Source organism: Pocillopora damicornis, chromosome 13 (genome assembly GCF_964200805.1).
Source record: "Pocillopora damicornis chromosome 13, jaPocDami1.2, whole genome shotgun sequence".
In the NCBI taxonomy this organism is placed as follows: Eukaryota; Metazoa; Cnidaria; class Anthozoa; order Scleractinia; family Pocilloporidae; genus Pocillopora; species Pocillopora damicornis.
Window position 1 is genome coordinate 7,951,291 of NC_142682.1, and position 27,972 is coordinate 7,979,262.

General features: G+C 39.1%; 3 protein-coding genes and 1 long non-coding RNA gene across 4 annotated transcripts; 2 read left to right on the forward strand and 2 right to left on the reverse strand.

Annotated features, from left to right (window-relative positions):
- Window positions 1–306: 306 nt before the first annotated feature.
- LOC113684968 (NAD(P) transhydrogenase, mitochondrial) lies at window positions 307–16,311 on the reverse strand. The gene is made up of 16 exons (XM_027202391.2): window positions 16,185–16,311; window positions 14,523–14,597; window positions 13,981–14,045; window positions 13,228–13,291; window positions 12,569–12,825; window positions 11,597–11,897; window positions 10,429–10,581; window positions 9,731–9,987; window positions 8,960–9,248; window positions 7,826–8,149; window positions 6,852–7,040; window positions 5,896–6,369; window positions 5,197–5,463; window positions 2,245–2,484; window positions 1,617–1,795; window positions 307–1,268 (listed from the first exon to the last, which is right to left on the reverse strand). The coding sequence occupies exons 2-16, from the start codon at window positions 14,578–14,580 to the stop codon at window positions 1,119–1,121; spliced, it is 3,267 nt and encodes a 1,088-aa protein (XP_027058192.2). The 5' UTR covers window positions 14,581–14,597; window positions 16,185–16,311; the 3' UTR covers window positions 307–1,118.
- A 4,267-nt stretch (window positions 16,312–20,578) lies between these two features.
- LOC113684995 (uncharacterized) lies at window positions 20,579–22,026 on the forward strand. The gene is made up of 2 exons (XR_003447524.2): window positions 20,579–20,795; window positions 21,788–22,026. It is a non-coding gene; the product is annotated as an uncharacterized LOC113684995 (long non-coding RNA).
- A 78-nt stretch (window positions 22,027–22,104) lies between these two features.
- Window positions 22,105–23,624, reverse strand: LOC113684999 (substance-K receptor). Its single transcript, XM_027202437.2, is given in 3 exon segments — window positions 22,105–23,154; window positions 23,157–23,486; window positions 23,489–23,624. Coding segments are annotated over 3 exon segments (1,002 nt in total). The 3' UTR covers window positions 22,105–22,618.
- Window positions 23,625–24,602: 978 nt separating this feature from the next.
- LOC113684987 (melatonin-related receptor-like) lies at window positions 24,603–27,497 on the forward strand. The gene is made up of 2 exons (XM_089192330.1): window positions 24,603–25,945; window positions 27,142–27,497. The coding sequence occupies exon 1, from the start codon at window positions 24,862–24,864 to the stop codon at window positions 25,921–25,923; it is 1,062 nt and encodes a 353-aa protein (XP_089048456.1). The 5' UTR covers window positions 24,603–24,861; the 3' UTR covers window positions 25,924–25,945; window positions 27,142–27,497.
- The last annotated feature ends 475 nt before the right edge of the window (window positions 27,498–27,972 follow it).

Sequence of the window (27,972 nt, forward strand, 5' to 3'; positions counted from 1 at the left end):
ATAAGACTATCATCATGCAACCATCCAATATTCAATCTAACATACGCAAACTTCGATATGTGCAATACAATTAAAAAAAGAAAATAAGGCGAACAGAAAACTGTAGATTTTTACGCGAGAAGATCGAAAAAAATTGTTCAACAGATTCCTATAATTGAATTAGTTTCTTATACGCCGGTTTCTATCTGTCAGCGAAACACACACACAAAAAAAATTCAGAATTAATTTCTTCCTCATCTCTATCCAAATTCTCTGTTTTTGTTTCGTGTACTGCAATGTTTCGTTGAATTAACACAAAAAACAAAATTCATCTCCTTCAAAAGGCACGCTTTATTTCTCACAATCGATACATTAACACTCTATTAAAGAAAGACCTATTCTGGAAATCTGTTTTCCTGTTTTGGAAACCTGTTCCAAAAACATCTTTTACGACACTCCTCTACAAACATTCTACAAATATTATTCCATATAGTAAATGTTTCACATTTCATAACGAACGACCTGACCTTAAACTGCTTCACTTCACATTTAGAGATTGCTACTTTTTGCGAATCACTCAAAACCGGCAAACCTCGAACGATGGTGTATTTGATTCACAAGTTGAACCAGACACGCGTAGTAATTCGTAAAAAACCTGGATGGCCAATCCAATTGGTCCTTGAAAGATGTACGAATGACTACTTAGGGCGTATAAAGTTTGATAACTAAGTGTTACGGTTATCCATTCGATATCACTCTTTGAAGAAAATTGATACAGAATCCAATTGTCTCTTTGTCTTACTTTCTCTTTTACCGTGAAGCTAGAAGCTTGGTAGTGTGAGCAGTTAAGGAAAGATCATTTGAAAAAGAGAAGGAAGTTGAAAGGCAGACAAAGTAGCACTGAACACACGCCATGAATAGATGTGTTATAACTTAACGCTTCTTTCAAAGGTGCCATCCTCACTTAAGTGTCAAACACTTCTACCTAACCAAAAATTAAACGATACAAATTCATACCATACTATTATAGAAAACAGAGAAGACAAACAGTAATTTAATCGTGTAAAAACTTCAGCCGAATTTGCTTTCAGATACAAAATTGCATAGCTAATTCAGTGTGACGACTTCTGAGACAATCGTTAACTGCCATAGTGTTCCTTAACCTTATTTAGAAGCGAATCACACATGGTTTTAGCGTCACCCAAAAGCATGCAAGTATTGGGTTTGTAGAACACTGGGTTATCCACGTCTGCGTACCCGGTGCCCAGAGTGCGCTTCATCACGATCACCTGTCGATTAAAAATGAATTTGGTCTCAATTTCAAAGCGTTACAGTAGCAACTTGGCTTATACTGTATACTGGCCTATCGAATAACAACGACCTCTAAGCTCAAGTATTCCTGTCTCACATAAAATGGGAGCGTTGTACTCAATGACTACATTTTGTTATGTTACCCAGCTTTAAGAGGAACACGTTATCACCGCCATTTGCAATCTTGCTTAGGTAGAAAACATTGACAAAAGGTTTTGGCCGGCCGTTCTTAAATCCTTATGTAGACATGACGTGGAATAAAAGGGTTGTTTAGCCAGATATCATACAAAAAAAGACAAATGTACAAAAAACTTCGAGCAACTCGCCTGCTTTGCCTTCCAAACTTCCAGAACAGGCATGCCCGCGATAACAGAGTTGGGATCGTCTTGGGCAGCGGAGTTGACTGTATCGTTCGCACCGATCACCAGAGCGAGGTCGGTCTCGGGGAAGTCTTCATTAATTTCGTCCATCTCTAACACGACGTCATAAGGTACTCCAGCCTCAGCTGCAACAATAAATTGACACGTGTTATTATTAGCGTCGGTGCATAAATAAAATATTAATATTTTTCCGCGCTATTTCGAGGAAAGTGAACTGGAGGCATTGTACATAAACATAACTGGCTTACTTTGAGCCTGACCTTTTCAAGCTCTTGATTTGTGCTGTTTTATGAGTAAAAATCATCTCTTCATAACCGCTAAAATAAGACTGATTTGCTATAAGCAATAACGTTACATACTCGTGCAAGAATACTGAAAGGAGTTTAAGGCAGACCACCTTTTCAAATGAAGAAATCTTCTGAGCGTTAAGAGTTCCTTTCCTTCTACATGCGCGCAAAGATAAAAGAGCTAAACCACGTCAGAATGTAGATTCTCTCACAAACGTTTCCTTTCATCCCTCATGTTTGGACTGCTGCAAAAGAAGACGACTTCCACGGAACTTAAGTCCACTTACCCAGCAATACGTTCAGCTGTCCCGGCATGCGTCCTGCGACGGGATGGATCCCGAAGCGTACGTTGAGTCCTCTTTCTTTGAGCTCTTTGACCATGTCAGCGATAGCGTACTGCGCCTTAGCCACAGCTAATCCGTATCCTGGTGTGATGATAACATTGTTTGAAGATGTCAGCATTTCTACGGCGCCTTCCGCATTGATCTCTGTGTGAGTCCCGGTGATCTTTTCCCTTTCACCCGTGCCTGTTACAACAGAAAATAATGACAAGTTAAGATAATTAACTCACCGTGAAATACACGGGGAGGAGTTGAAAAGTCTCCAAGCCGGAGGCTGTCGCAGATGATTGAAGCTTAAAACTAAGAACTGCGAGTCGCTGAGCACGTGCGTCTTTCATGTGTTAATTCCAGTTTAACCGGCATATTAAGTAACTAAATAAAAATCGACGCGCGCGCGCGGTACGAGAATTACACCATCAAAACTACTGTTTCCCAACTTCAATAAACAATCCACGGAAGATAAAGCAGATTAACCTTACACTGCATTGAGGCATTTTCCGTATAGGTTGTGGGAAATGAAACAATAGTAATACACCTTGCTTATAATAAACAGTTCCTTCAGTCAGTGACAAAAGAATAGTCCTATCAATGAAGAATGACATTAATAAAGAAATTACGGCAAAGTCTCATAATCGCTCGTTAGTAGATTTACGTCATAATAGCAAGCGTAAATTTGAGACATAATTAAGAGTGAAATGATTCGTTTTAGATTCTAACAACAAATGAATTCTCCTTGAAGTAATGTTTTCTTCTTTGTCCAGCCTTGTTTGGGGATCGTCGGAGGGAAACCAAGAGCGTGTGAACAGCGATCAGGTATTGTTTGACGACTCCAAGGTTACAGAAGACGACTGGGTATTGATTGAAGAAATACGGAACCATGGCGAGTCTGCACACGAAGACAGACGGGTGCCGTCTCTTCAAACCTTGCCTGAGGCCAAGGAATTGCAACTCAGTGACAGCGTAGAAGATAACTCTGCAGCGCCGGGATGTTCCTCACGAACTGCTAATACAGATTTGAACGCAACAACTTCTCATGGGTTTTTGTTCGCTGAGAAACAATCAAATATAAGCAACAAGTCATCGCTGGAAATCCTCTTTGCCGAAGTTCAGCCGAATAAAACCGAAAGCAAAGAGATCTCCGACTGCTCGATGAAAACCGACGAAACTGACGTCGGCGAGAAATCTTCGCTGCAATTTCTTTTTGACGAATCGTTCCACGGCGACACTGCAACCGGTGGACAGAGCACTGCATCGCAATTCTTTATCAAACCGATGCCCGATCCTCCAATTATTCAAGTTCCAAGTACTAGCCAACCACAACGACAATTCAACCATAGATCGTACAGCGCCGACTATTTCCGAGGAAATCCCGACGTAGTTGTTGAGCCGACCGTGTTGAGGCGTCGTCACGTGAGTAGACTTTCTAAGCGCTCAGGTGATTCTGCGTCTGCCATGGTTGGTCCAGTTGTGGTTCAAAAGAAAACGAAACTTCCTCCTGAAGGAACTTCCAGTGTGGTGCATGGAGACGATACAAGGAAGAGAACCAAGCGAGCTAACAGCGTTGCATGCGTGCAAAGCAATAACACTCACGGAAGAAGAAGAAAGCGGACGGCGGACAAGTGTAGTGGAAAAGGTGGCCGAAGAAACTGTTAGCAATCTCCTTTTAACGGATGTTGCGTCGATATTATCGGACATGCTGAGGTGACTTCAAGTCAATCTGCTCTTGGATGATGCCGTGTTGCGTTTACAGGTTTTCTAGTGCACTAATTCTTCATACCTTTACCCAGTAATCGAATCAGTGAGTTACACTTTCGCATGTTTACCCAAACGTTGTCCTTCCTTCTCAATAAAAAAACCTAAACCAACTTTTCAAAATCGTTCATTGATGACGCTTTAATGACGTAGTCACTGCACCCTAGGCCTCGAAATTGAGAAGTTCTATGGAATGGTAAAACTAAGAAAAGTATCCTGATCTTCTCAACCGCTTCGCTCAACCGAGTGTAAATAAGAAAAGGGGGGGTAACTTTCTATAGAAACTGTGGTGCTGCGTCGCTGAGGGTATTAAAAAATAATTTGGTTTATCAACTAAGATGATAATATAAACCGTTAAGAGTCTCTGAAGCCAGCGTTTCGAAAATTAGCCTTTCGCTTTTTTTTTTTAACCAAATTATCGAGGATAAACCAGCAAAACTTTCGATTTTGGTAATAGAACCAAGACGGAAAAAAAGTACGGAGATGAAATGCACATCACGGTATTTTCGTGATAAAAGATCAACTTCATTATTCACGAAATAATATTTTGCGTTAGACGAGAGCATAAGAGTTCACCTGAAGCCCGCTACAGTTTTACTGTTGAGCTATACATAGTGGGTACCGTGAACTGTCGCTTATACAACTTCGTAAGGGGTTTTAGGAGGGCTTATATCTGGAATATGTTAAGCGCTTCGAAACGAGTTCTAGAAGTGCTGATCAAAATAGGATTTGCGTTTATACTGGTTTTTAAATAAGCTTCAATACGTCAAAACAAATCAAATTCATTTCAGTGCATTTGGAACAGAATTAACTAACAACAGCAACAAAGTTAGAACATAACAAAACGGAAGCTCAGACTTTTCCTTTCAGATGTCTTTGATAATTGAAAAGAGGTAATAAACTTATTGTCCCACAATAAGTTTTCAAATTTTCTGTTTAAAGTAGCCCACTCAGAACAAGAAAAGCTAGAGGAGGAGGGGCCTATATCGGGGGTGGGGTGGGGGGGGGGTGTTAACAATCGGATGTATATTTTTGTTTACAGGTAGATGGGTCGGGGTGGGGTGGGTGGGGGGAGGATTATAAGCAACAGTTTACGGTATCTCAAGTTCACCAATAAGAACATTGATTAAAACTGTGCCGACTTACCAGTAGACAATGTTCCGTATCCACCGAACAGAACATTAGCTAAGGACCGATTCATAGCCTTGCACATGATATACGACAGGATTCCTCCAGAGAATCCCACAAGAGCTCCCACGATGGTCAGCAAATCGTTGTTCAACATGAACCCCTCTGCACAAAGGGCCCAACCACTGTAGCTGTTGAGAACAGTGATAACCACAGGCATGTCTGCTCCACCAATTGATGCTGTCATGTGCACACCCATGATGGAGGACAGCGCGGCGGTAGTACCTACAGTTCACAAGATAAAAAGCAAATAGCAATCAAATTTATTAGTAAACATGTTTTGTATCATGCTAGGGGCTTAATTGCTTTATGATATCAATTTGTCTTTTCAAGATGTTTCTGTCCATTCTTGGTCGAAGAAGGTAATTGGAGTAAAACAATAAGTTAAGAATACAATATTTTTTTTAAGTAGAGTGAGGTAGTCATAACACAAGGTAAACTTGTGGAGAGCGCAGTTCCTTTAACCCAAACAAGAATCTAATACTCCTCAAGCATTACGTTATGAGAATTAAAGAAATGGTCACCAACTAAAGAAGCTCTTGATTGTTAGTCAAGTTCTCCTCGTCAGCACCTCAAGAAATGTATGGAGAACAGTATGGAGAATATGCCTCGCGAAAATGAGACTGTAACATGTAAAAAATTTTAAAACATACTAACCCAACATTGGTATTCCGACTGCAGCACTGTCGGTACCCATATACCAGCCCATGGCTGCAACATTGGCCAATGCCATGCCAATATTCAGTTGGTTTTTGAGAGGTAGATTCAAAGCCTTCGAGTCAAGCAACCCGTGAAGCTTGCCAAATGCCACCAGAGAACCCGTGAACGTCACTCCACCAATAAAGGTGCCGAGAAATATAGCCGCTTTATGGACATTCCCTGAAGGATCGTCAGCAAAAAGGTCCACATCAGCCAAGTACTTAGCAATGGCCGTAAGAACTGCAGCCAAGCCAACAAAACTGTGGAATGCTGCAACAAGCTGCGGGAGATCGCTGACAGCAATGCGGCTGGAGATGATGGCCCCAATGGTGCCACCCACACCCATCATGGCACCCATCTGTGTCAGCACATCATGGGAAGGTGCCAGAGCACCCATTGTAGCCGTCATACCGGTACCTATCCCGATAATGCCTGTAAGCAATCAATAATAACTGGGTTAGCTACTATTAAACTGAATATGAGCGATTACAGAAAACAGAACGAACGTTTATAGGTAAGGACAAGAGAACAGAAAATTTTATTAAGGCCTATTTTCTAGACAATCACTCTCGAGTTGCTTTGAGACATGTACATATACCTGACGTGCTGCTCAACTGTTTGGTGGAGAACCAATTAATAGACGTCGTATCCTTGTATCCTTCCCAACAAAACTAGCCCTTCCTCAACAAAAACTTGTTTTATCGGTATATGCACTGCAAGTAGCCATACGACTATCCCTGAGAAAACTACAGTCCATTGTTCACTCGAACATTACTATGTTTTCTCGTCTCGAAAGTCTCGAAACTAGCCTCTAGCCTCGATTCTCGACAACTTTGAGGCTCGAGGATCGAGTTTTTCGAAGGCCTGTCAACTTACCTCCGCGCGGTATTGTACATTAATACTCATCAACATACCAAGGGCATTTCCTTGTCTGGCCGTGGTCTGAGTGGAAAGGCCCCCAAGAGCACCAACACAGCACAGTGACGAGGCCAGGTACGCCATCTGATCGATATCAGGATACCCAGCCATCTTACCCGCAGCATAGCCACCAAGAACAGCTGCCCCAGGGATGGCATATAGGTAGGTGTACTCAGGGGGGTCATCTAAGAGAAAAATTTATTAGAAACCACAGTCATGTTTATCAACAGTTTTATACAAATACAGATAGATTATTATAAAAGTGCCCTCTAAACAGTAGATTTTGGTAAGTTAAAGGCATTCTGTAAGAACATATACTTCTTGATACAGTCCTGATAAAGATACTAGCTTGTATATGAGAACAAGAAAAATGTGAGGCTAAGGAAGACACATACTCAATCTACATTCATGTCAACAAAAATCCAAATGTACATTATAGCTAAGAGAAGATTGCATAATAGCAGTCTAGCCCAGACAATCTGCAGTCTAACACTCTTGTTGACCTTTTGTGTATAATACTGTTCGCACTAGCAGATAAGCTGCACTTACAGATAAGCCGCACCCTGAGTTTGGCAACTCAAATTTTGGGAAAGAAGTTGCAGTTTATCCACTAGTGTTTAGGATATGCTGTTTCCTTCTTAGTAATTGAAAACCTTATAGACTTTGGCAAATAAACGTTTTGTTTTTCTCACTCAGTTGAGCTTAAGTGCAGAAAAACAGTCTGCAGTCTTTTGAAAACAGCCCAAATAACCTTCTATTACTTTCTGTGTGCCAATGGAACATTTTAAAACCATATTACTTTGTCTTGAACTGCAGGGTAAAGATTTCAAATAGAGAAATGATTACCACAGTGTTAAAATATGAAATGTAAAAGACCTTTCAGTGTATTGCTGAAATAGTCATACAGATGCCTATATTTTACAGAGCAAAATCATTTAACTCTTTCAGTACATCAGTGAAGCACTCATACCTGGCCTCCTAAACATATCCAACATGCGCTTAGTGATGATAAATCCACCTGTGATGTTTATACTGGATACCAAAGTTGCCATCGCAGCAAGGGACGTCGCAGTGTTGTTTGGTAACACCCCTCCACCCATAAGCACCAGCCCCCCTGCTGCTGTGATACCTGATATAGCATTAGTTACGGACATCAGGGGGGAGTGCAGTGCAGGTGTCACACCCCAAACGACCTTGTAACCAATCACACCAGCTAAAGAGAAAGTGGTTACCATGGTAGCAAAGGCAGGATTGGGTGAAATGACTCCCAGGCCAAGAAGAGAACCTAGGCCAGCTGTGGAGTAAAACAGACCAAACATTGTGTGTAAATAATTACCCCTGTAAATACACTACAAAGTGAAAACACTACAAAGAATTCCAGTACAATTAGGAATTGCAGAGTGCTCCATCAAATTGGATTAAAAAGAAACAACTAGCTTGTATCCTTCCATTGCTACATTAAAAACTATGTGTTTTTAAGTAATCTTACTTTCTTGACCTTGCACTTGCATCACTTACAGTGTATACTCAACTAAACTAATAAAATGCACTGTATTCAGACTTAAGTATCTATGTAACATGTACACATATCATACCAGCTGCCAGTACAAGTCATTACACATTTACATGCACATGTGCTGGTACACTTTACTGTTTGCACTTTATTGCATATCAAAAATATGTATATGTAGAGCACATGGCACAAGCCACTAACCCTATGTACAAGGGGCTGAAATTTGAACTAAGACATGCCTCTCAGATTTTCAGCATGCCACTTATTTCCTCCAATAAGTGCCAACCCCCTAAGCCATAATATAAAACAAGCACCTCTCTTAGATAAGCTCTACCACACTTCCCCTCCCCCCCCCCCTCCTTCACTTAGGAAAACCTGTTTTTGTTGCCCCTTCATTTATAACTTTTTAAGCTTCAACTAGAGTGGTATCAGCACAGGTCAGTAGTTTATTAATAATAGCACCCTTCCTATAAGCACCCTTCCTTTACAAAAAAATTTTAAATGGGCAACCAGGTGCTTATTCAAGAAAATACAGTAATCATAATTTTCAAAGGCCCATTCCCACCCCTATACAATCAATAATTGCCATACTTGCTGTCAAACCAGTCTCCCACATGGTGGCATTTAGTGGCGACTGCTCTGGTGGTTTCACAAGTTGTTTTGGCTTGGGTGGAGCAGGAGGGGGAACTTCAACTCTTGGAGGTGGCCACATCATCTCTCCATCTTGAAGAACAATGGAACCCCGCACCACTTCATCTTTCAGATCAATGGCAAATTCTCCTTTTCCTCCCATGGAGAGAAGGTACTTTGTAAGGTTGTTTGCATAAAGTGTACTTGACTGAGTGGGCAGGCGGCTTGGTAAGTCTGTATATCCAACAACCTGTTGGGGTTGATAAAACCAGATGAATTAGGGGAACAATTTTCTCATAACTGGTGTCAAAAGTAATGAACAATTACATTAGTTAAAAGCTTTAATACCCCTTGGATGGTTTAGAAACCTAGTGCCACCTGTGATAAAGGCTGTTCACATAAGTTTACTAAAGGGTCCTGAGACCTTGTGCCCAGAGGAAAACAAAACCCTGGGTTCTTGGCCTTACAATGAACCCCTTGCCCCCCCCCCCCCCCCCCCAAGAGTGAGTAGCATCTAATTTCCCATTATAATATCACCCACGAATCAAAGTTAGAAGAATAAAGGAAATAAGCACCAAGTTAAGACTGAAGCTCCTGATTGTTAACCAGATTCTCCTTGTCAGTGAATATTAGGGTGTAAACAAAGTGTATCTTATATTAATTTAGTTAGTCCACCTAAAAAAGAAGCAAAAAGCCTTGAAGCATACAGCAGGAAATTTTGTTGCAACTTACATTTACACCATTGTGATTATAAAGTTCACCGGGCTTGGTTAGTTCACAGTTGCCTCCAGTCTCAGCAGCTAAGTCCATGATCACTGAACCTGGTTTCATGGACTCCACCATCTCTTTTGTAATCAGTTTTGGGGCAGGCTTCCCAGGAATCAATGCTGTTGTTACAACAATATCCACCTCCTTACACTGCTTAGCAAATAATTCCATTTCTGCTTTTATGAATTCTGGTGACATCTCTTTGGCATAACCACCAGCACCTGTGGTAACACGAAAAAAATAAATTAACAATAAAAACTCATACAAAGATCAGCTTATGTCTGGCAAACAGCCAAAAATGTTCTCATGTAGTGGATGCTCATTTCATGAAAAGTATGCCCCAGAAACCATAAACTTTTTTGATTCACATTTAAAAAAGTATAGTTACATAAAATCTAATCAAACTTCGCATTTCCAAGAATAACCCAGCTACTCAAAAATTGTTGTCAAATGTACTTAATTTGAGCACTTCTTGCACAGTAATTTCTTTTCAGCACCTGCAAGATTACAAATTAAGATGGCTAGCACTCTAAAGAAACCTACAGTTCTCCACACAACTTAGGTTTTATACATTTCCTTTAAAAATATATAACACACTGCTCTTATAGTTATCCCAAAGGGAAATTATCAATTGTAATGGAAGGTATTATGTCCTTACTGACCTTCACCAGACTCTTCGATCCCAGTAATCTCCAGAAACTCTGCACCAAGAGATTGAACCTGTTCCTTTACAGCTGCTCTTGTATCAAAGCCACGCACAATTGCCCCCATGTTCCTGGCTGTAGCTATTGCTGATAAGCCAGCAACACCACCACCTGGTTTAATAAAAATAATTCATTAAAGTACATGTCAGTAATATTTCCTTGAATAGGTATCTCAAACAGAGCAAGTTAAAATGAAGTGATACAAGTAATCCAGGATTCTAACAGCTTTATTTCAGTTTGTAATTGTGATTGGTCTAATGCTAAAGCCACCAGGATTTGGCATCTTTGGCATCTGTCATTACTGCCAGTATCCTTGTGACATTTTCCTTTGCTCTGATTGGTCATTGCAATCACTCTGGTTATGGATTTATGATAGTCAATTGAGACACCTTCTGAAATTTGCAATTAACTTAACCCTTTAACTCCCAGAAATGATATACATGGAACTTCTCCCTATAATATTCATGCATTATGCAACAAACAGGTAATGAGAATACTCAGACTTTTCAGGTAAAACGGTTTTTTTTTTAACTATCACCAAATTATCAGAACTAATTTACCAGGAAATTTGCAACAGGTAGAGAGGACAGTTAAAATCAGATCTTGGGACTTAGAGGGTTAAGTAACCTCTTGTAACATTTCTTGAATAATACTAATGGCAAAGTCCTCCTATACCAAATGCCCAAGGAGTCAAATAGAATACAACAAACACAACCACAGCAAACACAACTACAAACACAACCACAGCAATTTGAAAAGAGGTACACGCATGCAAGAGTAATGAGGAGGAAAGTACCATCACTTTTATACACAATTTGTGCTACAAGCAATACTGGTACATTCTCTGTCAACGATGAATTCTCTTGCAAGAGATTTCGCCATAATTTTTGTTTAAAATACAATATTAATTTACTGTTTATTTCAGAAAGAGAAGAGGGATAACAAGAAAAATTAATAAGGATGTGACATTCATTTACCATTGATCATACAATTCAACAATTAAAAGGTATACAAAGTCAGAAAAAACAAAGGGGTTTAAAGAGATGCACAAATGTAAAACAATGGAACAGAGCACTAGTAATATAGTACATGAAAGGACTAGATAAGTTGTAATGATTACCCTTACCTATGACAAGAATCTTTGCTGGAGGAACTTTCCCTGCAGCAGTAATCTGTCCAGTGAAAAATCTTCCAAACAAATTTGCAGCTTCAATAACTGCTTTGTAGCCTGCTATGTTAGCCATCGAGCTGAGGGCATCAAATGTCTGTGCACGGCTTATCCTCGGAATACAGTCAACACCAAAAGCTGTTATTTTCCTTTTAGCTAATACATCCAGCAAATCCTTGTTTTGGGCTGGGTACAGAAAACTGATCAATTTGCCACCTTCCTTAATAAGATCAGCTTCATTTTGTTGAGGTGGCCGCACCTGATATGGAAAAATTAATAGTTTAAGCAATGTTCAATGAATTATGTGATATGCCTCTGTTTACTGCAAATGATAAGATAACATAAGCTCATTTTTGCACAATTGCACTCGTAGATAAAAAATTGTTGTCAGTGATAAAATAAGTAGCATTAACATGCTGAACAATAGTGTACATTTCACAACATTCAATGATGTAATACATGTACATTTAATGAATATTTTCAACCTTCTCCACTGAAATGCATAACCAAACATTGAGTTGGTAAATATAATCTGATTTCAGCTGAACAAAGCTGACAGTGCCCAACCTACATGTATTAAAGTAGATCACACTCAGATATAATAGTTGTTTAATCAAATATCATAAGGATTGTTAGTGTTTAAATATTATTTCTTATTTCATATGCACAAACTTAGATCACAGTTTTATTGCCCAAGTAATTGAAAAAACAAGCAAAATAAATGTAGTCAATACAGTTGTTCTCCCTTCTTTTAAGCATGACAGGTGAATTCTCAAGGATTTCACACAATTTAAGGCCGTAATAAAAGGTACTGCAAGTAGTACATTTTACTGACCAGTTACTGACTGAAAAAGAGAACACTCTCTACACCTAGAACTGAATCTAAAGATGTATTAGCTACACTGTATTAAACTGATAAAACTTTCTCACCTTAAGTACAATGTCTGAGCCTAGAGCCTCCTTTACTGACTTAACCTCTGCTCCAGCAGCAACATAATCAGAGTCGAGAAACTTTGCCCCAGTGCCTGCTCCTGCTTCTACCACAACATTAAATCCCTGTTTAGTCAACTGTTTAACAGCTTCAGGTGACAGCGCCACTCTTCTCTCTCCATCATAGATCTCTTTTGGGACACCAATTGTCAGCTTGTCATAAGGGACACCACTAACTGACTCAGGCTCAGATTTATCTGTCACACAAATACATTAATTTTTGTACATTATCAGAATATGCATTTTGTTTTCTCTTTGAAGGAAAATTTTAGGGCAAATGACACCCTTCACAACAAGTATTTTTGGCTGTTGATAGGGTATAACTGATAAATTTCCAGCTCCTACAGCAGGATATAAAGTTCTCACAATTTAACAACCATGTTTTGAAGAGCTCCCAAGATTATCTTTGTATACAGAAAAGTCCTTTTTCAATTGTAGTTTCTTTCTACCAACATATGACCACTTGCTTTGTGTTTTTTTTAGATCCTTTTAACCCAATTTATTTACATGTGCATGTTGAAAAAGTGATTAGGCATCACAAAATGCCATGACAGGAAGATGAAATATATAGTGTTCCTATGCTAAGATTGCTGGTATACCTTTTGCTTCATTGGCACAAAATCTTACAGTTCCTGCCAGAAGCTTTGGGTAGAAATAACAATCCTGAAAGACATAAAGCTTCATTGTAAACATTTATATTTTAAATTCTCCTTCAATATTTTCTGTAGATTGCACAGTTTTGTAGGCTTCTGTTGACTTTGTAAAAGTTGCTGTAATTATAGTCAAATCTGTGATGATTAACAGGGGATTCAATAACTTTTTCCATAGGCAGATGGCAATGGTGTAATAGGCAGCTGTGCTCAGGAAGAGGCAGAAAGGCCAAACCCAAACACGAGAGCATGCTCCCATAAGAGGTCTTGTAAACTGCAGTAAACTGCCAGTAAACAACTTTTCATGAAACTTCTGAATATGCAGGGCTCAAAACAAATTTTCTTGTTAAAGGAGCTGCTTGCCTACTTTCCTGAAATGAAAGCCACATAAAGGTGGATTATAATCTAATTTAAAAGGTAAAGCAAGTTCAAACATGTGAGTGTATCTGCAGGATAGTTGTAGCTGATTAGCACAATATACACAGTTACTGTAGGTCAAAACCAGCTCAAAATTAAATAAATTCCAGGTATTCTTACCCCTTTTTCAAGTTCTTTTTTTCCCCAATTTTCACATTTTACAATTTTGTCAAACACTAAGAAATGTCAAACTATAACAACATGTAACATTCTATTGAAATTACCAAATTATCCAACAACACTAATGATACTTAGTTTTATACTTCACAAAACTTTACTTTTTACCTTGAAAGTGGAACATCTTGGTGAACAAGTGGTCTTTCCATAGCTACCTAATACACTCTTAGTTCCTGAGAAACAGAATACAAATAACTAATGACCTCACTTGACACTGGGCAAAAGCAGTTTATCAGATTCAAAACTGAAATCTTGTTTATTTTCTTAAAAAAAAAAACTACTACTTGCTTAGAATGCTCTCTTATAACCATACAATCTGAATTCATTTTCTGAATAGCATTATAAAAGCACATGATGAGCCAATCAGGCTCTAGGATTTAAGTTTCTGGCCCTCTGATATGTTTCAAAAAAAAAAAGAGAAAACAATTACTTGTAAATCTTGATATTCAACTTAACCCTTTAACTCCCAAGATCTTATTATTAATTCTCCCTCTAACTCCTACACATTCCCTTGTAAATTAATTATAAAAATTTGGTGTTAGATCAAGATAACATAAGTATTCTCATTACCTCTTTGCTAGATAATGTATGGATATTACAGAGAGAAGTTAAATGTTAATCACTTCTGGGAGTTAAAGGGTTAAACCTACCAACTAAGGATTGTCCATGGAAGCGCCTGGCTACACTTAGGCCAGCTCTGAGGAACATTCTGATGCACCCAGGACCTGATGAGGTACACAATGCATAGAGGTTGAACTAATGTACAAGAAAAATTTGCTCAAGCATGTTATAATAGAGAACATGTAATTAAAAAAAAGATCCACACAGACTGAGGATTATACCTCTATCAGTATATCATGACACTTTCCAGTAAACAAACATTTTTGGCAATAGTTTGCTTAATGTTTTTTTTTTTTCCAAACAAACAAACCTATAACTACTATGGTTTAAGGAAGCATAAAGCTCCAACAGCTATCATAGAACAACAATAAAACAGTGTTCCATTGTAGCTCAGCCATTTCAAAGCTACAAACCAAAAGGATATTCATTTAGCTGATAACCAGTTCCTTCCTTTTTGACTACTACTGAGAATTTAGTGTCAACATCACTTAATGTTCCTTAATTATCAGTTTGCTGTCTCCTTGATAGTGAAAGAATGGCATCTAAAGGTCGAGGGGTTAATAACTGGCTGATCAAGTTGGTTTTATTTCTAACTGATATGTAAAATTGAATCATGTTGAAACTAATTTTGACAAAAGAGGGTGTGTCAGAGGTGGGGTAAATAATGTATACCAAATGTACAGAGCTAATTATGGAAAGAATCTAACAAAGTACCACTACTCTGAGGGAAAGAACAAACCAAATGACAGAGACTCATAGAGCATCAATAAAGTTAATCACATATTAGTGCATTTGTGACAGAGGTAATAAAAACAACAGTAAAGGTAAGTTAGGTACATAAACAGGTACCATGTTTTTTGTCAAAATGTGAACTAATGCAGTAAATGCCCTATAGTAACATATTTTCCAGTTCTCCAAACTGTTATTTTGAATTCCATAAACTAACTTCATTTCACATATAGATCAAATGATTCACGGTGTATAAGTGCCAAATACTTTGAGGTGTTGAATATTGACGAGGAATGTATCGTGTATATTGTTTTATTTGGCTGGCGCCAGAGGAAAGAAGAAAACAAAAATTATGCAGACTGAGGGAAATTTAGTTAAAACTGCACAGCTCAAATAAAATGCTTATTTTGCGAGCTAAAACTAAGTTATATTTCTTCCCAATGTGATACATTTGCCCGCACGTGCTAAGACCCAACGAATCAAGTATCTATCTCTCAAACAAATGGAACTCCGCTTGGATTGCACGCAATGCAAAATGTTCTAGAAGCCTTCACTCTTCTATCAAGTCGAAACAAACTTTGCAAATGTACGAAAGTACAATACTTTATAAATGTACGTAAGCTGCTGCTTTTAAGATGCTAGCACGGTCAGGGGTTTGAATGATTCATTGTACTCTTGGGTCCTTCGATGTGATGTTGTTTCAATTGTCGAAATAGGATCACACAAAGGCTCAAAAGATTCTAATGAGGAATAAAACCGCTCTGCATTTTCTACAGTGGCCTAAAAAGTTAACCTATCCTTGGGTTTGTAACCGCAGATCTCTTTGTTTTATTCTTCCGCATCTTAAATTTAACATGACCGTCCCTGAGGAGGACGCCATTTTTAAGCTGGCGTGCTTCACAATATTTCCGCTTGAGTCATAAGGATGAAGTGAAAAAAGAAACATGGAGCTAAAGTCTCACCTTGCTAGGAGTCCTTTTAAAGGACTTCCTCCTCGTTTATTTCCTGGAGTGAAAATTATCCTAGTACGTAAGTATGCAGCAACCCGAGCGTTCAGTCGGGCTCTCACAACAAGAACAAAAGGCTTGGCTGCTCAGTAAATAAACAGAAACAAACAAATGTCGGCGAATCAAGAATCACTATCTCATTCCCTTGGGTGCAAACCCGCCAAACTTGAATAACTTGATTGATCGTACGACACAGACTTTCAAGACTCAGACTAATACCCCATTCACACCAGCAAACTTAAATGGAACCGAGTTTAACATAATGAAAATCAGAAACAAACCTCTGAATAACTGAATTTTCCAGAGAATTCAAGTAGCCTCTTACATGCTACATTTGAAGTACCATCAAAAATATAAAATAAGAACATTATCATAGCTATTATTAATCAGCTACACTGCTCAGTGAAGTGCAGAAATGTTTACCACATCACGAATAACATGGCCTGAAGAGAAAAGGCGTGATTTTGGAGATCTTGTGCTCAGTACTTCACAGGTAAACCTTTGTATCTAACCTCCTGAGAAATGGTCAGAAGGAGGGAGGGGGGAGGGTGGGGCTTCCCCGCCCCTCCCCTACCGTCCACTCTAAATCTGAAAGGTCTTAAATCAAACATGGCCGGCGGGATAAACGATCGTGAGTTTGTAACGCTAACTCTTCCTAACGAGACGCCTACAACTAACACCTGAAGTTCACATACCTGCATCAGGTTCAATAAGGGACCGGTCATTATTTATCGCCTGGGGGGGTCGGAGTATTTAGGGGGGGATCACATGGTTTTTTGAAGACCTTTAGGGGGGATCAGCCGTAATTGACAAGCATAATGGGGGGGATCAGACAAAAAAAAAGGAAAAGGACACCAGATGATTACCTTCCAAGAAAATGTATTAAAGATCTGTAAGAGGAACATTCTGACAGTATCAGAAACGATCAGGATACCATGAAGAGCTTCTGCTCAAAATATAATGTGGAAGAGAAGCACGTCATTGCATATGTTAATCATTTGAAGGATATTGAGATCCGAAAGGACATCAGAACAAGAGCAGCTCAGGAGCGAAGAAGGCAAGAGGCCGAACGAACGTACAAGGACTTTCAATGGGATAACCTCATCGAGGGTGGCAAAGTTGAAAAGTTGCGGGTAAGAGAACTAGACCTGTATCTCAACAAGAATGGTTTGACGACTGTGGGTCGGAAACTTGACAAAGTGAAGGCCATTCGATGTCACTATTACCGACAGAATAAAGAGACTGTGATAACAGAAGAACTGTCGAGTGATGAAGATGACGTGGAATCCGAGGATGAAGAATCCGAAAGTGGAGAGGCAGAGAGCGACGATGACTATGTTTTCGTGGATTTGGATGAACAGCCTGAGATTGGCACTTCCTCGACAATTCAGTTCGTATCTGACGAGAAAATATTTACCGTTGTGGTTCAAGGTCCATGAGACGTAAGTACCACTATTAAAATATCACTTGCATATTCAAAAAGTTATTTGGCGGTGGCTGGGAGAAAAGGGGGGGGGATCATGAAACTTTCCACTACCGATAAGGGGGGATCTCTAAAAAACTAGATACTCTACGGGGGGATCAGGTAAATGCTCCGATGTGACAACAAAAATACTCCGACCCCCCCCCCCCCCCCAGGCGATAAATAATGACCGGTCCCTAAGGGGAATGTTAATAATAGTGGCGCATGGGAACTGCTGTTCTATAACCCAACGCGGTCAAGTTGAATACACATAAGTCTTTTAAGTGTGGGACTCATAAAAATACCCACGTGACTACGTAAACATTTCGAATTAATATTTTTTCATACAGATTGAAACTGCTTTTCTCTTTCTAAGCTCAACATATTATCGCACCTTCAGTAGAGATGTCCTGCATAATAACTGAAGTAACGACTTTTTAGAAGGGACTGCTTTTAACTCAGACATTCATTAGCCAATAAGACATAAGCTGGTTGTCAAAAATGGCGTTGAGATAGGTTCCTCAGTGACAATTTCTCGTTATCAGTCATGCTTGATACGAATGAATGTCTTAGGCCCGGTTCATAGGTAGAGAGAGGTAGAGTTATTATAGCGGACGAAAATACTCGAAGGCTCCTTATTTTGCCAAAGAATTCTTGCAGGTACAAAAAGAGGTTGCTCACAATGTAGCAATATATGCCGCAATCTGTGCAGAAAAAAGAAGGTTAATACTACAAATTATAGTTGTTAATGTGCTTCTTGTGTCTTGAGAAAATGCAGCAAAAGAATACCGATCCTGCGGTATCAGATGACGTTTTTGATTTATGAAAGGAAAGGGAAATTTTCAAAACCTATTACAGCTCTTTGGATTGGGAAAGGAAAGGTGATATTGTTTACTTGTTCCTAAAATTGCACATGAGTAAGCACAAAGTAATACTCATAGCAGGGTGGAAAAAGTACCTCAACAGCGTGACTACAAGTTAGGGAGTTTGAGCATGGGCGTCCCAAGCTCACGTCTCGAGAAAGACGAAAAATGCAGCCAGAGGTTGATTTGCTCTCCTGAACTCATCACTAGCTCTACACTCAGATTTAAAAGGGCTTTGGTTACTGCGTATTCTTCTGTCGATTTACCAGTTTGACGATCAAGTGTCAGAGGAGTTTTTGCCACTGATCGTTCAAGGTAAACTTTCTTGCACCTCTCTTTGTCTGCTTCTCGACACCTAGGCTGTTGGCGTTTATTACCCAGGAGTTGAGGTATCGTAAATCGTTTTTGCAAGTGCCATAAGCACATTTCTATGTCGTAACCATTATGTTTCGGTATACACTTACTAGACAACTGCAATCGTACACGTTCATAGAGTTGAAATCGGTTTTAATTTTGGGAATCAAGGCTTCCTCACGTTCTACAGCGATTCGTGGGCCCTAATTTCCTGTCAGACGAGGATTTATTTGAAAATCTACGCACTAAATACCCTGAAAATACCTGATCAGATACATCACTGTACGCAGAACTAATTCGATTATTCTATGCCGCAGCGCTTCCTGTAACTTTTTTCGCATCTGCTTCAAGGACAGCGAAACGACAACTTGCTTGACAAATGATCAAATAAATGGTAAAAGAAAGAGGTCAGTTTTGAGCGAAGAAACGTTTTTTGAAAGTGGGCAGTTATTTAAGAAAAATTCCAAAGCCGAGTTTGGATACACGTGCTGCGAGCTCGACTCAATGTCCAAACTTTCAGGGTTTGTGTACATCAAAAGTCACGTGACTACGTGAAATCTAAAGCCGGGCCGCATGCCTATTCATATATGCCAGTGGTGAAGAAACAAGTTCACTCAGAGAGGAGACTGGAAAGAAGAGAGAGAAAAATACTGAAAGAAGAGAGAGGAAAATACTAAAAGAGTGAAGACAGTCTGCAAAAGAGCACAGTCAGAATTCTGTAGTTAGAGAAGAATTATTTAGTGTCAATCAAATTGTGATCAACCAGAGTTACACAGAATGAAATAAGCTCGGATGTTAGTAGAACTGTGTACCGGCTGGGGAACCGAGTAATTTATTGAGTAAAAAGAGAAAAAGATATTATTCTCTTCATCCGGTGGAAGTTCCAAGTTACTGAAACTAATTGAGGTTTTAAAACCTCGATTTGTTTATTTTACGAAGTAGGACATCTTTCAAATGATCGACATTATACTTATTAATAAGAAACAATTCCATTAAAAACGCTTGAGCCAGTAAGAGTTCTGGGTTATTGACTGAATGATTGAGGTTTTAAAACCCCATTGTAGATATTTGACTCAGTATGACATCTTTCAAGTGACCGACATTTTTATTTTACACTCAGTCACAAGAAACAATTCCATTAAAAACGCTTGAGCCAGTGGGGATTCTGGGTTAACGACTGAATGATTGGGGATTTAAAACCCCAATGTAGATATTTGACTTAGTAAGACGTCTTTCAAGTGACCGATACTTCTATTTTACGCTCAGTCATAGGAAACAATTCCACCGGAACTCGGATATGACATTGATCCGATGGACAATCTTTAATTAGACGCCTCGATAACATTTTTGGAAACTTTTAGCGAGATATGAAATTAAGCCTACTATTTAACCTTCGCGTGACCTACAAGTTTTCTCATGGGAAAGAAATAAAGTTAAATTAATCCTCGGACTGGAAAATGTCTTGAATGCGTTATCCATGCCTTAACTGACATTTTACCTATGCCCCGCGGCTCACAACTCACAGACACCTGCAGTACTTTACCCAGTGGGCGAGTAAAAACCCTTTCATGTTTGTTCATTTGGCTTAGTAGGTTATCTTGTAAATGATCTCTTTTATTCGAAGTAATTGGCTTGTTTGTGAATTTTTTTAGAAGGGTATAAAATTGAATGAATATATTTGTCGTGAAATCCCGGCTGAGACGGTTTTGGCGACTCAGGTCATTTTTTCAAACGCAGCTTCACAACACAGTTCGAGATATTTGTTGGATTATGAAGACCCAAACTGTTTCGATCGCTCTTGCTGCTCTTATTCTTAATTTACTATTGATTTCTGAGACTGATTGCTTCTCTGGACCAATACCAGGAAAGAGAGAGGTTGAAGCAAAGGTATCATTTTTTTCGTTAACATTTTACATATGGTACGGGAACCAAACAATTATCAGAATTTAGACAGTTGTTCTGTTGTTCTGTAGTTCTTTTTGCAATTATATGTTGTTTCTAACTGTTTTTATTTAGCAAGACTTTGCTTAAGGTGTTTTGTTCAACGTGGAAGTCGACTTTATCCACGGCATGCGTGTTTTCCAAAGTTCATTAGAGAATAGTTCTCAGGGACCTCGAGCAAACCACAACAGCAACACCAACGAAGACGTAGTAAAACAAAACGTCTAATAAGCAGAAAAAACGCTTAGCGAGAGCGTTTTAAAACTCTGTACATCATCTAAGCCGTCCTCTGCAAAACAACAACTTGAAAGGGTACTAAAATATGCGCGGTCTCAGAATGAAAATCCCGACGGCAAATTATTTAAGTTTCAATTTGAAACTCAACGCTGCTTACATACGTTAAGCTGACAGTGCAGTGAACTTGAGGTGCGGCGCCGTAAGAGACGGTAAACACATCCGGCCATCCGCAAAATTCTAACTAAAAATTTCCATTCATTGTTTAATTGACGTCTTCCTCGCCGTTCTCGTCCAGGCTCTTTAAGGCCCCTAACAACAGAATTCAACCAAATTATAAAATTTACCTACTAATTTTTGTAACAAAGTCTTCTGAGGATGTTGTTATAGATAGACGATTCCGTTTACATGAGTAAAAGGGGAGTTTCTTTTTAAATCATTTTGCCTTACATCTTTTCTCGCTGCTTTGATCGTTGCAATCTTAGTTATTCTTCGTTTCCTCAAAGTATCCAAGATTTTGATTTTATTTGTATGAAACTGAACGGTATTTCGATACCGGAAACCACGAAGTTTTTGAAGTAGTCGAATTAGAAAGCGACCCTCTGTAAGTAGTGTGCAGCGTCTAAGCTGAGATTCGTGGATTTAAGTGTTACAAATAGTCCACTGTTGGCTGAAATATATTCTATTACACTTGATATTTACAGTTTGACAGAAGGATCATGAGAAGGGCAGAAGCCCAGAAGGAAGCGAGAAGCTTCGGACGCGAGGGAATGGACGAGAGGTTCTCTGACAAATGGATAGCACAGCAAAAGTAGCCATGCTTATTGGAGGGGAGATCATAATGATGTCGCCGAAACTAGATTATAGAAAAGAGCTCTGTAAATCAAAAGATTTAAGGAAAAAAAGGAACAGAAGGGATAAATAAAAGGAGTAAAAAAACAAAGTTCTGTTTCTTGAATGATTTTGGAAATGAAGGAAACCAAAGGATTTTGACTTAAGTACTGAAAGTTTCAGCCACACATATTTCGGTGGTTTCGCACGCTGCAGTTTTTCTTGATCAACCAGTGAGACTCGACACTATACTATAAAATTTACGAAAGCCGAGGAGGGACTTCCGAATTTTGACTACCGACTTTCGACTTTCGACTTCCGGCTTCCGACTTCCGACTTCCGACTTCCGACTTCCGACTTCCGACTTCCGACTTCCGACTTCCGACTTCCGACTTCCCGACTTTCGTCGAATTAGAATGCCCGAATACTACTCGCAAGTTCCTATATTGGTTGGAGGAAGTTATCATGAACATAGAATTTAATATATTTTCTCTGAAGCTTAGTGTTCGAAAATTTTAAATGCGTGGGTGAAACCAAATAAAATGTATGGCTGAAATTTGGAACAATCAACAATTCGACCCCGTTATTCAACAAAGAGGTTTCGCGTCAGCTGGTTGACTTTTTGTGGGTCTCAGTGTAAAAAGCTTCGCGCGAACCTAATCCTTGAGTGGTCTTCAATAAAATACAACAATTCGGAGCTCAAACTACGATACAATTTTATCAACTCTCTGCGGATCTACAAAAAAGCAACTGAAGAAATTCTTGAGACCTTGACGATAATTTCGACAGAATACAAAACAAATGATGGGGTTCATAGCACAATTTGAGTGTGCCAGGAAAAAAGCAAAACCTGTGAAGTATTGGAAGCCGCAAGATGATAATATATCTGAGGAATAGAGGGTTAGAAACCACCAGATACTGTACGGCAGCCAGCACATTATAAACCCTGACACAATAGCAGAGGACATCTTAAGAACATTTCTCTCTGCTTTTAAACGTTTTGCTATCGTGTTGACTAATTGTTCGCCGGGAATCTTCTGGGATTTGATTTTTAAAGCAATACCAAAGTAAAGTAGGCCAATCAAAACCAAAGGGGCCTACAGGAATACCACGATTATTGCCACAGCATAGTTTTCGTAGGACAAAGACTTTCCTAATGTGTCATTCCACTGTCGGACACACACCAGCTCTCCTCGGTACTTGATAACTTTCCGAGCGAACAGTTCTGGGACCCAGACAGGGAAGCGTTGATCCAGGTGGCGAGAATAACGAACCGACACCGCTTTGAACTGATGAGTGGTGAACGGAGAGGAAATACCACAGCTCCAAATCGATCCACAGCTATCAGACCTAGGCTCTGAATTGACACAGCAGGGGAAGTTTTCATTGAAAAGTAGTTCAACTTACACAGGACTTGACCGAGAGGACCGCTGACCAGCCAAGAGCCGCTATACAAGGTAATCAATTTCTCTGGAAGCAGGAAAATCGGATACAGTAGATCGGACATAACCATATTTACAATTAAAACGTTGATTGGCTTTCTGAGGGTTTCCGTCCTGTAGACAACTGCTCAATAAAGCTATTTCCAACCAGCGAAACAAGAAATAGCAAACAGTAAGCAAAGTTTTTTCCAATTCTCTCAGCTGCGGGATTGAAGCAGCTCGACATGATCTGTATTCCATTCACTGTCTTGGTAACGTTAGTCGACATTCTCCGCCAGACGCCAGAACTCAGTGTGAGATCAGTTTCTTCTTTAGCCAACAGTTCTTTGTCTGACTCTGAAGCCTCTCTATACTCTATTTAAAGAAAAAAAACAGCTGATTATTTACATATATATTAGAAATGTTTGATAAAGCTTCTCCAGAAATTATTTCATTTCTTGTTTTAATTCGCAGTCTGTACCGAAACTTCCTGAAAGCTGATTTATTACACTTGAAAGTTAGCGGGAATGGAATAGCCAAGAATGGTCTAAAACTGGTATTGTAATTCTTTTTGTTATCAAAATGAAAAAAAAGCGATACGATCGGTTACAAAAAACAATGTTAGAGAATTATACATGCAAACGAATCCTTGAGGTCAGAACGGTTTTTAAAAGCGTTTAGGTGAAAACTTTCCTCAGAATCTCATTCGAAGTATCATACTTTATTCATTGCCCAAAGCTTAGTGGCTGCAAAAGAGTGCTCCTGTCTTGACGCAGAAATCTCTTACACATGTTTTTGTTATTTAAAAAGTTACATCAGTCTGTCAGTTGGCGTGTAAACAATAAACAATCATCTTCTCGACGTCCAAATAAAATCAAATGATTTTTTTCTCTTGCACAATAATCTTAATTAATGTTCTAAGTTAAAGCTACTGCTGGCTACAAAAACGAAAGTGCAATTTTCTAGAGAACGTCGAAAGTATTCGGTTTAATATTACAATGTTTTGCTCCATCGCTCTCTATGAATGGTCTAGAAAACTTGCGCTACCGTCTTAACGGACAGGGACGAGCTAAAAACAATCTACATTTGATCACCTGTCTTACTTTGAAGGATCAGTGGTACCTGCCAATAAATGCCTTGGTTCTGTTTGGTTTTGATGCCTATATAAAGATTAATTTAATTGAGAACGTGACACATGTAAATAGCAAAACTCAACTCTTACGCTTGGCAGGATGTTAATCATGTTGAATATCATCGGTGAGTCAAACACTCCTCCAGCTGTCCGAGAAGCTTGAAATTTATGGTTAATATAAGGCCTTCCTTTTTTTGATTTACAGCTACAATCAACACCTTTCGTTTTGGGGAACCAATTGAGCGAAGGTTTCCTCAGAAATTAGTGGGAGCCAACATACTTTCATTTGACACAAGCCCATTAGAAACCAGCTTAGGATAAGCATTCGTCTCATCAACTGAAATAATAGACGAAAAGCAAAAGTTGCGGCAACAACGATAACGCTCCAAATAAAATGGTCGATCTATCATCACGCAGTGTAGCTTTGACCATCGTGGAGTCCGGCTTTATGATTGCACTGAATATTCTGTCTCTAGGAGGCAACATCATGGTATTTATAGCCGTGTACAGGAATACAAGACTCCGCACTACCACTAATATTTACATCATCGCGTTGGCTATTAGCGATCTTTTGAGCGCCATTTTCGTCATGCCGTTTGCAGCGGGAGTGCTCATTTCAGGAAGATGGCCCTTTGCTAAAGAATTTTGCCAGATAAACGCCTTTTTCAGCCTATTTGTTGTGTACGTTTCACCTGTGACGATGGGTTTGACAGCAGTTAACAGATACATAAGAATATGCAAGTCAGACATGGAGTATAAACGGTTCTTCTCCCCAATAAGATCCCGCCTCGTGCTGGCCTTTACATGGGGCTTAATTGCTTGTTACATCCTGGTTTTCCGCTTGGCTGGTCTACAAGGCTTTCAATTTGTGCCAGAGTATGCCTCGTGCTTGAACCAACATCTGGCTGCATCTAGCAAAATTGTTCATTATTTCGTGGTTATTGGCTTGTTTTTCCTTCTTCCCCTGGCGGTGACTATTTTCAGCTACAGAAAAGTCTCCAGAAAGATCAAGGAACACAACACCAATTTAGCAATGACCCATCAAAGTCAAAAACGGAATGCCGATTTCAGCGCACATGAAATCCGAATAAGCAAGTCATTATTCGTCGTAGTATTTGCCTTCATGTTATGCTGGGTTCCTGCTTGGTTGATTACCATCCTGGTACGCTTTGTGGGAAAAGTACCTCGCAATGTTCAACTTTTGTGCGCTTTCTTCTTGAATTTGTCCAACACTATTAATCCTTTCATTTACGCCGGAATGAATCCGTTGTTTAGGTTAGAGTTCACAAGAATACTCCACTGTGCATACTACAATAAAATTCGCAATGAATCGGGCTCGAACACTGATGATAATCAACAGGGATCGAGTCAAAGAACCGTCGCCCTTGCTCAAGCACCACACAGCACCACACCTTGTAAACTACTGGGCGCCAGTTCAACAATCGACGAAAATTAAAATCAAAACGAAACATCGTTAGGTAAGGAAATTGATTTTACAGAACGGAGTATCAAAGGCGTGAAAAGTATACAAAATAAAATAAGCATGCAGATTAGTAAAAAGTAGTGAGCTAGGGAGATAAATCGCGACTAATTTTGATCGTGTTGGACAGGACAGAGTTTTTTCTGCAATAAAGGGGATCTTTCGATGGAGACCGTTTCTTGAAACTACGTGGATTTCATCAGTACACTTCGAAAAAATGTACGAAAATTTAAAATAATTTGACCTTTTCGGATTTGCAAGAACATTTTTGGCGGATAGCAATTTCTGTTATTGAATGTATCCGGCAGACAATGCGTCCTATGCGTCAATTGAAAGCGGTGTGCTTATTTATTAGTCTATTCAACTGAAAGTCCTTTTAAGTTCATGATATATTCATCAGGGACGTATCCACAATTTTTTTCCCACCTGCGTGACTTTTATAACATGATTCTTGCAAAGGTTAAAACAAAAATTGGACTTTCTTTACGACATACTCTTGAGTTCTTAAGTAACAAAGAAGCAGGAAGAATAAATCTCGTAACATTGAAGAACTCGGTTAACACGCTTCCAGATCTCTGAAAATGGTTACGACAAGTCAAAAAGCTGGACACCCCCTTTTTCATGATGCATCATTAAAAAGGTTGATAGGTTTTCTCAGGCTTAGTATCTTGTAGACAGTAATTGCAATTGAAGATTTTTCCAGCAAATGAAACAAAAAATAGCAGAAAACAAGCAAAGTGCAAGCGATTCTTTCTGCAATGAGATTGAAACAGTTCGACTGTTTGAAGATTACCTTCACTATAACGACATAAAACACACTCGAATATATGATTAAAGCGTTTAATGAAGCACATCTGAACCTTATTATGTACATATGAATTAAAGTTATTTGATTCTATAAATCAGCTCCAGACCTTATTTTATTCTCTTAATTCGCACTCTGTATCCAAAACTTTCCTTGATTAAAAAACTACGTCATCATATTAAAAGTTACCTGGAATGGAATGGTTAAAGTGATCTACAACTGGCATCATAACGTTTAATCATGACGCAAAGAAGAAAACAAAACGCTAGATATCGGTTATAGAAACAATTCTTGAGAAATGCATGTTCTTATGTTAAAGAGACACTATAATTCTTGTCTTTCTCCGATTGTAACAGTGACCATGAAAAAATGTATTAAACTTCTCACAGATTTACTTCCGGATTAAGGGGCTGTCATCTTCTACCAAGTGCAACCTGGTCAAACGGATCCTGATCTGTCGTGGGAAAATACGGCTGTTTCGAGAAAGATTGTTGGGAAAAAAATGCTCAAAGTACACGCGACGACCTCGAAAGCTATTGTGGGCAGTTTCCAGGGCACGGTTCCTTGACCTCAGGATTTCAGGGAAATCTGAGAAAACGTCACTTATGAGACTTATATACCGAATCGCCTTATATGGAAAATGATTTTCACCAACCGTTATTACGCTAAATTTCCTTTGGCTGGAAACAAAAATTTTTTCCGTGCATTGAGAATTATTCGAATTAATAAAACAACTATTTCATTTTGCGCTTTTTGAAAACGAGATTGGGTTCCGCTAACATTATCTCTTTTGGGATGCGAACAGTTTTCTAAGAGCGAGGCTCAAGGAAAGCTGTGAGCTTTGAATGCCATGCGATAATTATACCTAGCGAATCAGTTACAGGTTCGTAAGTTCGTTAGCGGTAAATTCTTTGTGTGCATTCCATCGTTCCGGCATTGTAACAGTCATGCGCCGGATTCGACTAGACTCCTAGATTTAAAAAAAACTACCCAGAATGATATTTACCACACAAGATAATCGTTGAGAAAAAGTTCGAACAACGGTTTGGGTAAGGCTTCTCTTTTGATAAGTTTAAATATGTACATTATCATAGGTAAGTGAGTTTGGAAAGGAAGACGAGAATACTCGATATTTATTTATTACTTTCAGTACGATTAGAGGGAGTTGTCACGTCTCTCTGTTACTAATGATTACCAAAGGCCACTTTTGGTAACTAATC

What these genes read in the sequence shown, in the direction of transcription:
- LOC113684987 (XM_089192330.1), top strand. Translation starts at nt 24,862, where the DNA reads ATGGTCGATCTATCATCACGCAGTGTAGCTTTGACCATCGTGGAGTCC.
- LOC113684968 (XM_027202391.2), bottom strand. Translation starts at nt 14,580, where the DNA reads ATGTTCCTCAGAGCTGGCCTAAGTGTAGCCAGGCGCTTCCATGGACAA. An exon ending in TTGTGCCAATGAAGCAAAAG is followed by an intron (nt 12,826 to 13,227) that starts GTATACCAGCAA and finishes TTTGTGTGACAG; the next exon opens with ATAAATCTGAGCCTGAGTCA. An exon ending in GATCGAAGAGTCTGGTGAAG is followed by an intron (nt 9,988 to 10,428) that starts GTCAGTAAGGAC and finishes GTGTTACCACAG; the next exon opens with GTGCTGGTGGTTATGCCAAA.